Below are 11,010 nucleotides of genomic sequence, written 5' to 3' on the forward strand. Positions count from 1 at the left end.
AGCTGGTTTTCAAGCCTAGTTCCAACTTATTTTTCCTGAAATGCTGCATTGGTCAAATGCATCTACCAGCAGGCTGGGACAGGTTCACTGTAGATGTGGTGTTCATTGTATTCTGGCTTTTCCAAGCGCACTTGGCTCTATGTGCTGAGTCACAGCTTGGAAAGTCCGTTCTTTCCTCCACCCAGCCATGTATGCTTCCCCTCTTCTCAATGTACAATGCTGGGAAGGTGACAAGCACAGTAATGGACATGTTCTCTCTGCTCTCAGTGCTGGTCCATAGAGGAGAGTAGCACTTGCGCATTTTCCCTTAGGTCAGTTGCCTGAGTGTTCCCCTATTACAGCAAAGTTTGTCTCAACTGTGAGGCCCTTGACATAATTCAGAGCACGTCTGGAAAAGTAAATGGGCTTGTAGAACAGCTTTGTCTGTTTGGCTTTTCCTTGCCTTTTTCTTTTTTTACAGCCCTTGTCAGCAGAAACGTGCTGTGCTAAGAGTTGGCGATGGGGAATGAGCATTTCTCCGCTGCTGGTTCCCTAAAGCAGCAGCGTGTGCTGAGCTACAGTGCTTGCCCGTGGCAGCCGCAGGAGGGCTGCCTGCACGAGGCGATCTGACTAACTTGATGTTTGGATTGGTGCTGTGGTCAAAGCTTCTCCTCAGGCCCTATGGCTTGCCCCTGCTGATGCTACTGCATGAGTTTAGAGCCATTTCTAATGGCATGGTCAGTGATGGGAGTTTGCCATCCTCCAGACTGGAGGAGGGAAGGGAAGGGAACAACAGGCTGATGGCTTTCAATCTTGCCAAGCAGGCCTGCTGTTGCAGACGCAGAGATTCATACTATTACACCAGCATCCTTCTTCCCATACTGTCCCACTGTCACCTATCAATGCCCAGTGGGAAGGGAGATGGTTCTCTCGGTCCTCACAGTTGACTGGGTTTCCATAGCCACCTCTTCAACTCAGTGTTGTTGCATTTCAGGCTGCTTGGTGCTATTTTACCATTGTTGGTGTCTCTGTAAGCAGCCGTGTTTTACAGTGGTTTGTAATACAGGTATTTGGGGTTTGTAGTGCATTTTACCAGTTAAGCATTCAGTAGCAGATCATCATTCAGGGTTTTAACAAGTCTATTGCCTGAGGAAGTGAACAGGTAGGCCCCAGCCATTTTTCTTGTTACTTTTCACAGGGAAGTAGTTGGAAGTCTCACTTTAAAAATGCTCTTTGCTAATGTGGTTTGAGCACTTGTCTAAAAACTGTTGTTCAGCTCTCTTCTGCTTGCAGTGTTGTAAAATACTGTGTGTTGCACCATGAAATGTGTAAGAAAAAGAGGACCAAAGGACCGATCTAGAAGGACATATACACTAAGAACATCGGTGGCTTTCTGGAGTGAAGATGAATGTACAGGTTCGTGCACAACACAGCACTAATGCTCAGTTCAGAATTAAAGCTGAACACCTTCCCAGTGCCACTTGCCACCCACACAGGCAAAGACTTTCTTGGTTGATGTAGCACAGAGTGTTTTCCATCTGCCTTTGAATGAGGGAAATCTGCCAAGTATTGTCAAGGAACTTGAGTATCGTGTGTGTCTAGAAGGTTAGACAGGAAAGGTGAACAAAGCTTTTAGCTTCCAGTTTCTATGTGCTTCTCCAAAAATATCAGGACTGCAATTCCTGTGCTCTTCAGGGCAGGCAGCTAATCATTAAAAACAGCACCTCCAGGTCTTATGGAGTGACCAACATTATGTAAAGCCAAGGAGGAAAGAGCATTCCCCTCTCATTTGACATTTAAAATACAAATCCTCCCCATGTTCTTTGGGATAAAATAAAAACCTTTCTTCAAAACAAGGGGAAGTGAGAGTCAACAGCCTCCGAATAAGCAGTGGTGGGGGCTGAGCACATCTGCTTGGGCTGTCGGGAGATTTCGGGTGCAATTCTCTTCTCCAAGTTAGTCTTTGAGAGATTTGTGTGGGTTTTTTAGTTTTGTTTTTTTGAGACTCCCAGGTCGTTGGTTAATGTCCCAAGCCCTGCTCTGGGGGATCACAGGAGCAACCGAGTGAACAAATTTGGAAGCAGCAGTGTCTATTTTCCAATGCTTCTGGACTATATTTGCACTTTAAGAGACTTCACCTTGGGTTGGGGTCAGAGGCTGGGATCCTGGTGAGCCTTTGAGAAACTGCTCTCTTTGGTTGTGAGCTGGTATGGGGAGTTTGACTCCTAGGTGGTATCTGCCAGATAACTGTAAATACATAAAGTCAAATTATGCTTTGTCACAAAATACTATGTATGTGGAGAATTCAATGTTATGGCTGTTACCAATAAATATTTTGTAGAGAGATCAAAGAATGCTGTAAATTCTGCGTTTGTCCGGTGTGATACGACATGCTGGTTTCTTAGAGGAGGAATGGGAAAATCGTGGGTTTTTTTAAAAGCCCCTTCATTGTGGAAAGTCAGAAGTCCTGTAGTGGAAACTCTGATGCTCTGAAGCTACATGAATTGCTCATTTTAAGAGATTTTACTTGCCTGGGAATGTATCAGCATAGGGAAGCAGACTGGTGACAGCTGCTTGTATGGTGCCTGAGGCAGAGGGGGGTGGTGTGGATGAAGAACTGAGCCCTTTGTCAGCTGCAAGGTGGGGAAATAGCTCGTTACTTCGGAGGAACAGACTTGGATCATTACAACCAATGTATATGGAGCAACGCAGCTGCTGCAGGTGGATGGCGGCTAGTGTCAAGGTGATGGGTAAAACTGCATGTTGCATCATTTTCAGGTTAAACTCAAGAGGATGGGGGAAAAGCAAAGCTGGAGAGCAATGTTTTCTGTTCTATCCCCTGCTTAAACCATGAGCAGGTAGCTGAGAAGGCTCCCTTGTTCCTGGGTCCATGTCTCCCACTGCAGGAAATTATCTGCTGACCCCCAGAGCTCAGGGCAGTGCTGCTAAGGGGATACTTCTGGTGACAAATGGGTTTTTGGCAAAGACAAATCCGCAGCAACAACTTTCCTGTGATTTTTCGAAGGCTGTTTTTCTCCATCTCAGGTCTGTGTAAAACCTCTGGCAAGAGTAAAACTGCAGTAAGATGCATGAAAAAAAATACATTTTTATTTGGACTTGCATCCCTGTGAAACTTAAATGCACACCAGGGTTTGTCCGCTTCACTAGGGAATCTTACAACTTGTGTAATGAGTAATGAAAACAGAAGTGGGGACTTGGGGAGATGGGAAGCTTGTCCAGACCTGAATTTGCCTGGCTAATGAACTGGTTGAGAAGCAGATCCTTGGAGTTTAAGGCACAACTCGGTTTGGCATGTATTCTGCGCTGCTGCTCCTGTTGTAACGAGTGTAAGTACTCATGATTCAGCACTGCAGACAAATTAGAACAAACTGGTTTTATTTTACTTGGAGCTTGTCTACTAAATTAGCTGATGTACTTAAACACTTGAGTTCTCGTCAGTGCCACTGCTACAAAATGAGTTTTCCTGTCGGAAATTACCTGAATGAATAGAAAAAGTGTTAGCAAGTGTTGTGGACTAAGATTTGTTAGAAACCTCTGTGTTGCATTACCTGCTGATATACTTAAATGCTCTTAAATAGTAAGGCACGTATCTTTACGCAGGAGGCTCCTGTACTCCAGTGTGTAGCTTCCTCTGCTAACATCATCTGTTTTGAGGTGGTGCTGCCTGCAAACAGCAACTTTCTCATGAGGTCTGGGCTGCTGCTCCAGCATTGGCGTTAGGCACAGCTGTGCCTGGTGCTGAGCAACAGCTCCCAGTTTTACAGTACATTTCATGTTACAGCAAATGGATATAAGGGACACTTTAGCTTATGCATCCAGTTTTATACACCTTAGTTCAAGTCTGATGAAAATCCAGCTCTTGAGACTGGCTAGATCTCAACTGATCCTCAATTCTTCAGTATTAAAAAGGAGAGGGGTCACTGGAAACATGGATTTGAGGCGCACTGTACCACAAATATCTCAGCAATAGTAACCTTCAGCTTCTGTGGCCCCCTTTGAAATTTGTCCTTGGCCCAACAAAGAGAGAGGAGTAACGGGAATTACTTTTTGCCCACTGTTCCTCTCTTGCATGTTCTTAAGGAGCTAATGTTCTTGTTGATCTTCTGCAGAAGTGCTGGCTGTGCGTTTTCAGGTTCCACTGCAGATGGTTTTGCAGGAAGAGTGTACGTGTGCAGCAGGAATCCCTCAGCCTTGTGCTGCTGCTGAATAGCACCACAGCAGGGGGACACCGAGATGCTGCTTGTGCTAACCGTCAGTCCTCATTCCTGTTGTGTAGTGGGATGACAAACACAGAGATGTCATCGTAGGATGCCTCGTGGCTGTCATCCAGCATCCACTGGTGATCTTTCTTCTTCCCCCTTGCTCTGCATACCAAGCACTTGGCCAGTTCTGAAAATCTGTGGGTGGAAAAAATGTAAATTTGGTTTAATGTGGCACTGTCCCTTAGGAAACAACAGTGAGATGTGGCTTTACGTTGTCAAAATAGGTAGAACACCAGCTTTATCATTGTTTCTTTAGGATGGGGAAAGATTAGGAGGCAGTCTCCAGAGTCGCAGAAAAGAGTGTTTGATCATGCTGGAGCTGACCTAGAAGCAGAGTGATCTCAGCTTTTGGTCTGACCAGGTTCTCTGCAAGGGAAAATGATGGCAAAGCTGATATTACCTGTGAGGATCTGTCCTGTTTTCTGCAAGGAAGCTCCTGACCATATGTGCCACGTCTTTGTTGCACAGAACATCCCAAAGGCCATCAGTAGCCATGATGAGGACATCATCTTCCTTAATGTCATGCAGAGCAAAGTCAAATACATTCACCTGGAAAGCACAGGAGCAGATCAGTGACGATTCCTGCACTGTACAGGAGGGGTCAGGGAGATGACTCTTCCCCTCAGAGATGACTTTAAGTGGGACCATGGTGCTTTGAGTCTTTTACGTCCCCTTGCTGCTATGCTTCTAGATCACTCTGTCTTGAGGATTCTTTGGGCAGCATGCAGAGAGATGGGCAATGGAAAAAGGACACAGGTAAAACCTGCCGGGTCTGTTAGAGGCGGGTGCTGCAGGGGAGAAGCAGCGCGTTTAATTTCACCCTGTAATTCCCACATGCCACGACTGACCTTGGGAATGCAGGAGAGGAAAGGTTTGACTTCAATGTTGGTGTCGATAACTTTGAGCTGATGATCCCCCAGACCTCGAGAGACAGCCAGGGTCCCCAGCAAGCGAGCCTGGCCCCAAAGCAAGCAGAACAGCATTTAAACATAAGAATATGGCACCTTTGAAGGCTGATGTGTGGCTTGTCCTGACTGATCTATGTGTCACCTTCAGAACCCTTCAAGCATCACCCAGAGCAGCCCCTGGAGACTTGAGAGATGGAGGAGTGATGAGAAGTGATGGCCTGATGCGAGTGTGGAGACAGACAGCCTGCATGTGGATGGCTTCTGGTGCTCTGGCGTTAATAAAATGTACTCTAGATAATGCTACAGACCTCAGGAAGCCCACAGTGGCACCTGCTCTTGACTTGGGGTGGTAGGAACGAAAACTGGGTTGGTTTGGAGAGAAAAAAAAAAAAAAAAAAAAAGAGAGAGAGAGGGGAGGTTTTTCTCCTGTCGAAGGAGGTTCTGCACTGACTCCTTGCAAAGGGGTGGCATGTGGGTTGTAGTGCTGGAGGAGGTGAGGGGGCTCTTTCTCCTCAACTCCAGCAAGCAGATGCTGGCTGGCTGCAGTGATTGCTTCTCCCTGCCACCTCCTTTTCTCATCCTTTCCTTGAAGAGGGTTTGTGGGAAAGGTGCTATTAGAGCTGGAGGAGGTAGTCCAGGGTGAGATCTGATGAAATGAGCTCTTGTGTGCGAGGCAAGACAAGAAAAAGGGCAGGCTGGCTACGGGCTGCTGTCGGCTCTGCTAGAAGGTACTTGGAGCAGGGTGCAACCTCCCTGCTCTGGAGGGCTCTGGTTTACACGATGCTGGCAAAGGGAGCTGCGGTATTGGGGCTGTGGGACTGTGCCGTGCTGGAGAGCCCCAGAGCACTGGGCACGCTGCAGCCCGTCTGCTGTAGTGCCCCAGAGCCTGCCTGTGAGTGATAGGGACACTGAGGATCCCCAGCGGACTTGCCTCTGCCTTCCCACTGTGTAAAGCATTCAGCTACCTGCTTCCCGTGACCATGGACAAGAGGATACTTGAGGTCGGCCTTCTCCACTGTCTTATATCCCCTAGAAGAGAGGATTCAGTGTTCATTTGGGATTTTTTTTGACATGCAGCCCAAGCACTTTAACTGTGATTCAACCCTTGTGGTGCTTCCACGCCCCAGCAGCTGACTGAGGGAGGGGCAAGGTGACCTGCTGAGGCAGATCCAGTGAAGAATGACCCTTTGCCAAATGCCCAGGTGTTCTTCCCTCTTCCCTTCCTCCCCAGCTTGTACCTGCAGCAGGCTGGGACTCCTTGCACCAGCCCCACCTCACAGGGTCCCAGAAGGACCATCTCAACCGTTCCCCAACTGCCCTGCGATGGCCCCAGCCCTTCAGTTGTGGGGAGGCTGCTCACAGCATCCTTCACTTGATCTGGCACAGCTTTGCACCATCAAGCCACGGCTCTCACCAGTGGGGCATGCGCCTTCTCCCTTCACCTCCCCATCGCTACGAGCAGGTACAGCTGCCCTGCGCCGCACCCTGATCCTCAGGCAGAAAGGACTCACCAGCCCTCCATGAAGTAGTCCCGGTACAGGACTTTCTGGCCCACATCATCTCCCTTCAACCTCCGTGGAAACTCGAAGCGCGTGAACTCACCATCCAGGAGCTTGGGGAAGAGAAAAGCCTGGAAGAGGGAACGAAGGTGTGAGGATGCTTCAGCGCAGCTGGGCACCAAAACTATGCTCTGCTCCTGCCTTGAGACTGGCACCCCAGCAGAAGAATGGCAACGATCAGAGAACAGAATTGGGAAAACACATCCCAGGGAAGGCGTGAGCATCTCCCATACTAAAAGCTGTTGGTTGAATCTTGTCCCCAGCCCTCTCTGGCTAGCACCAAATGACACCCTGGCCACAAGTGGCCTTTGAGGGAAGCTGGTGGTGCTCTTGCCACAAGCCCTCTCTGATCCAGTGGGATGCTCGCAGCTGCATTGTCTGATGCATGGAAGGAGTCACTCACCAAGTGCTGGATTCGCTGCCTCTCTGTCTCAGGTGTGAACTCGCAGCTCATGGGCATAACGCTGTCCTTCAGAACAAGAATCGCCCTATAAGGGGGAAGAGGCAAAGAGCTGAGCTGTGTCTGTCACTGCAGCCCTCCCCTTACTGAGGCTATCCCCAGGGTCAGACAGGCATGGGACCAGAGTAACCAGCAGCAGAGCAATGCCAGAGAACAGCTCTGCACCCAAGAACACTTAAAAATATCAGTCTGTTTTAAATAACTCTATTGCAATTGCACTGTTGCAGCAGAGAACCTGGTTTTATGATGGTAAAGCTCACTGCTGCAGAAACAGTTGGCCAAGGCCAAATGAGGAAGCTCATTAGGATGCTCTGAAATCATCTTCCACTTTCAAACATATGCCAGACTGGGCTTACTGCTGCATCACCGCCTCAACACTGCCCTGGGGCTGGGCAGTCCCTTGAAATCTCCAAACCCTTCCAGGAGGCATAAGAGCACCCATCCGCCCATCCATCCAACACGTCCTGTGGCAGACAGGAGGGAAACGGCTGGGCTGCAAATTTACCTTCTGTAGCATTAAATAAGATGCTGGAAACCCTGCTTATCTCCTGGCTCTTGTCCCCCAGCAACTTCCCCTTTTTATTGTGGCTCACCTGCTGTCCCCAGCATTAGCCACATAGAGCTTTCCCTGGAAATAAAGTGCAGCCAGAGCAGTGCAGCCTCCCGTCTGGTTTGTAGCTTCCATCTCCTGGCCAATGACTTCATCCTGTTGGTTTGAACAAGTTTGGAGAGTGACGTGAGCTGGAGTGCTGCTTTCTCAGCTGACTCCTGCCTCCCAGCAGAAATCCAGAGCCAAAACTGATTGCAGATGGGCCGTGGGAAACCAGCAAGATGGAAGATGATGTTGCTTTGGTACAGCCAACAAAGCTCTTGCTACTGGACTAAGGACCATTCTAGGAGCGTGATGGGGAGATCTCAAACCTGTGTACTCTGTAGGAGTCTGACAACAGCCCCTATCTAGCCCTGAAGAAACTTATCCCCTGGGTGCAGCTTAACAGAGATGCTGTAGTTTCGCTCTGGGTCAGCACTACCAACAAGCAACACATCTCAGGCAGATCTTGGACCTGACCCAGTGTGATCTCAGCACACTTAAAGGTTGGCTGAATGTTCCTGTCTGCTCGATGAGCTGCAGAACTGCAGACCTTGCCCACCCTGGGCAACCAGGAGGGACAGACTGACTGCTCAGGGCAGCGCCCTGCATGGGGTACTCACGCATTCCTGGAAGGCGTTCTCCAGGGCTCCCACCACCAGGTCTTCAGCACGGATGTGCTTCTCCTCCACAAACTGTGGGTCACTGTCACAAACGCAGCGTCCGCTCAGGTGCATGGGGGGGCAGGCCTCTGTGATGGCTCCCACAACCTCCTCCAGTTTCTGCTTGATGCAGTAGTGCAAATAGTTGGAGGCGATGATGGCAGCTTCGGGGCCACCGTGGCCGTCAAACAGTGCCCAGTAGTAACCAGTCAGAAACTGCAGTGGGGAAGAGGGACAATACAGCAAAGGAGAGGGGGAACACAAGGGCTGGAGAGGTTGTACAGATGGCAGGCTTGCAGCCAGGACATTGCTGCACGTGTTTTGCCTGGCTTTTCCACCTCAGCTACCCTCCCCTGCCACCAGTTAATCCCCTGCACTGCTCAAACTCATGTGCTGCTCTGCCAGACCCACCACCTGAGCTCTGAGCGACTGGATTCACAGCCGCCTGTCTCTGTGTTTCAGGAGAGGTGCGGCAACTCCATTTTACAAGAGGTGAGGCAGAGCTGCTCCCAGGTGAGAGCATCCCACGTGCCTGGTGCACCCTGCTGTCCCCCAGCGACGACAATACACACCAGCCCTTGACAGCAGAGCGAGGACGGTAAAGGGAAGGTGAGAGCACCGAGTAACGGGCTTGGATGACCTCCGATGCTGCAAGGCATGGGCCAAGGAAACAGAAATGGCACATGGGTAGAGCTGGGTGTGTGCTGGCTAGATATAGGATATATGGGAGCCCTAAACGTGTCCAAGGAAGGGTCCCAGTTTGTGGGCATGTAAGATAGATGGGGGAACCCCGTATTTCCTGTTCCTGGGCCCTTGGGTGCAGACCAGGGCCGGCAGCACAGCCTGCCCAGGGGCTATACCTGCGTGGAGCACAGGATCAGCCATTCCTCGTCCTCCTCCAGGCCCGGCTCTTTCCTCCGGACAGAGATCTGACAGCAGGCTGCCTGGTCCTCATTGAACTCCGACTTCTCAGCATTGATAACCCTGGGGGTGCAAATGCTCCAGGTAAGGGGTGCAGGTGCAGAGCTGCTTGGCTGCTCCCAGCCAGCTGTGCTGGGTGCTCCACAGCCACGGCGAATGGCTGCACCTTGCCCCATCCTTCCAACCCCACCTCCCTGCTCCTGTTTCAACCCCCAGGCTCTCCTTCGCTGGGGACCTCGATAACAAGTCCTTTATGTGCAGCGGGAAAAAGTTGGGCCAGGGACACAAAGTCAAGTGGTTTTGAGCACCCTGGCCTCAGGCAGCCTTTGTCAGTAGCCCCCACTGTGCTATTTCCTTGGCGACACAGTGAACTGCAAAACCACCATCACTGTTTTTCCTTCCAGTCTGGCTGTTTGTCCTGGGATGGGAGTTTGTTCTCTTTGCACAGCTCAGAGATTTCTGAAATTCTAGTCTCCCTCCCTTTGTTTTTAAGGCACTTTGGTAGGTGCAAGTGGACGGATGCCCAGTGCCGCTAGCCCCCAAAACCACCCCCTGCCCCAGACATCTTCCCTGCTCCCCTATCTCTTTCAAGAGAGGGTTTTCTACATGGTGCTGCCCAACACAGCAGCCCCACGGAAGAGCCCTGCCTGACCAGCTCCCTGCAACCAGGGCACAGAGCAGCGGACGGTGCCACCCCAGCAGTAAAATTACAGTGCAAACACCTCCACATTAGGGGACAAGACACCAGAGCTGACGTGATGCTGCTCGCAGGGCCGCCCCTGCGACGTGGCACAAGCAACGGTGACCGCTCAGCGCAGGCAGGGCGGTGGGCAGGCGCGTCCCACGCTGCTGCCAGCCCCGATGGGGAGGGAGAACATGCCAGCGCATCAGACCTGGCGCTGCTGCTGGAGGAGGAAGCTGCTCCGCCGCTGCAGGCGCGGGCAGGGCCGGTTTCAGCCTGCGAGCCGCCCCGCGCCCGGGAGGGCGGACGGTCCGGCCGGGGCTGCAGCCGCGGGGGGAAGCAGCGGGGTGCGGCCACCGCCCCGGAGTCCCCTACACACCCCCCGCACTCCCCCAGGAGCCCCCTAACCCTACGCGCACCCCGGGCGTCCCCCCCCCAAACCTGCGCAACGCCTCCCACCCCTACGAGCACCCCGAGAGCCCCTTTAATCCCGCTCCCTTCACCCCCGGGGGTCACCCGGAGCCCCTTCCCGGGGCGGCCCCGCTGCCGGCCCGCACTCACTCGGCGTATCCCGCGCCCCAGGGCAGGGGCCGCTCGGGCCCGGTGCCGCGCACGGCGCGCCCGCCCCGCGGGCTCTCCTCCGCGCTGCCGCCGCCGCGCAGGAACTTGGGCCGGCGGTAGCCGAGGGCGGCGGGCGGCGGGCCCGGCCCTGGCCCCTGGGCACCGCCGGGCCGCTCCGCGGGGCCGCCCCGCCGCAACCGCCGCAGCCACTCGGCGGACATGGCGGGGCCCGGCGCGGGCACGCGCAGCGCCGCCCGAATCCACCAGGCGGCGCTGTAGTGCGGCGGCGGCTCCTCCTCCCGGGGCGGCGGCGGCTCCTCCTCCCGGGGCGGTGGCTCTTCCCGGGGGGGCGGCTCCTCCCGGGGCGGCGGCGGCTCCTCCCGGGGCGGTGACGGTTCCTCCTCCC

The 11,010-nt window shown here is 52.6% G+C and overlaps 1 protein-coding gene across 1 annotated transcript; it reads right to left on the minus strand.

The window, feature by feature from the left end:
* Positions 1 to 3,108: 3,108 nt before the first annotated feature.
* On the minus strand, positions 3,109 to 10,837 carry PPM1M (protein phosphatase, Mg2+/Mn2+ dependent 1M). The gene is made up of 10 exons (XM_065642324.1): positions 10,605 to 10,837; positions 9,301 to 9,424; positions 8,402 to 8,656; positions 7,783 to 7,895; positions 7,133 to 7,217; positions 6,682 to 6,800; positions 6,136 to 6,199; positions 5,111 to 5,218; positions 4,663 to 4,811; positions 3,109 to 4,397 (listed from the first exon to the last, which is right to left on the minus strand). The coding sequence occupies exons 1-10, from the start codon at positions 10,823 to 10,825 to the stop codon at positions 4,253 to 4,255; spliced, it is 1,383 nt and encodes a 460-aa protein (XP_065498396.1). The 5' UTR covers positions 10,826 to 10,837; the 3' UTR covers positions 3,109 to 4,252.
* Positions 10,838 to 11,010: the final 173 nt, after the last annotated feature.

Source organism: Caloenas nicobarica, chromosome 11 (genome assembly GCF_036013445.1).
Source record: "Caloenas nicobarica isolate bCalNic1 chromosome 11, bCalNic1.hap1, whole genome shotgun sequence".
NCBI classification, from domain to species: Eukaryota; Metazoa; Chordata; class Aves; order Columbiformes; family Columbidae; genus Caloenas; species Caloenas nicobarica.

What these genes read in the sequence shown, in the direction of transcription:
- PPM1M (XM_065642324.1), bottom strand. Translation starts at nt 10,825, where the DNA reads ATGTCCGCCGAGTGGCTGCGGCGGTTGCGGCGGGGCGGCCCCGCGGAG. An exon ending in TGGGGCGCGGGATACGCCGA is followed by an intron (nt 9,425 to 10,604) that starts GTGAGTGCGGGC and finishes TTGCACCCCCAG; the next exon opens with GGTTATCAATGCTGAGAAGT. An exon ending in AGAACGCCTTCCAGGAATGC is followed by an intron (nt 7,896 to 8,401) that starts GTGAGTACCCCA and finishes TCAAACCAACAG; the next exon opens with GATGAAGTCATTGGCCAGGA.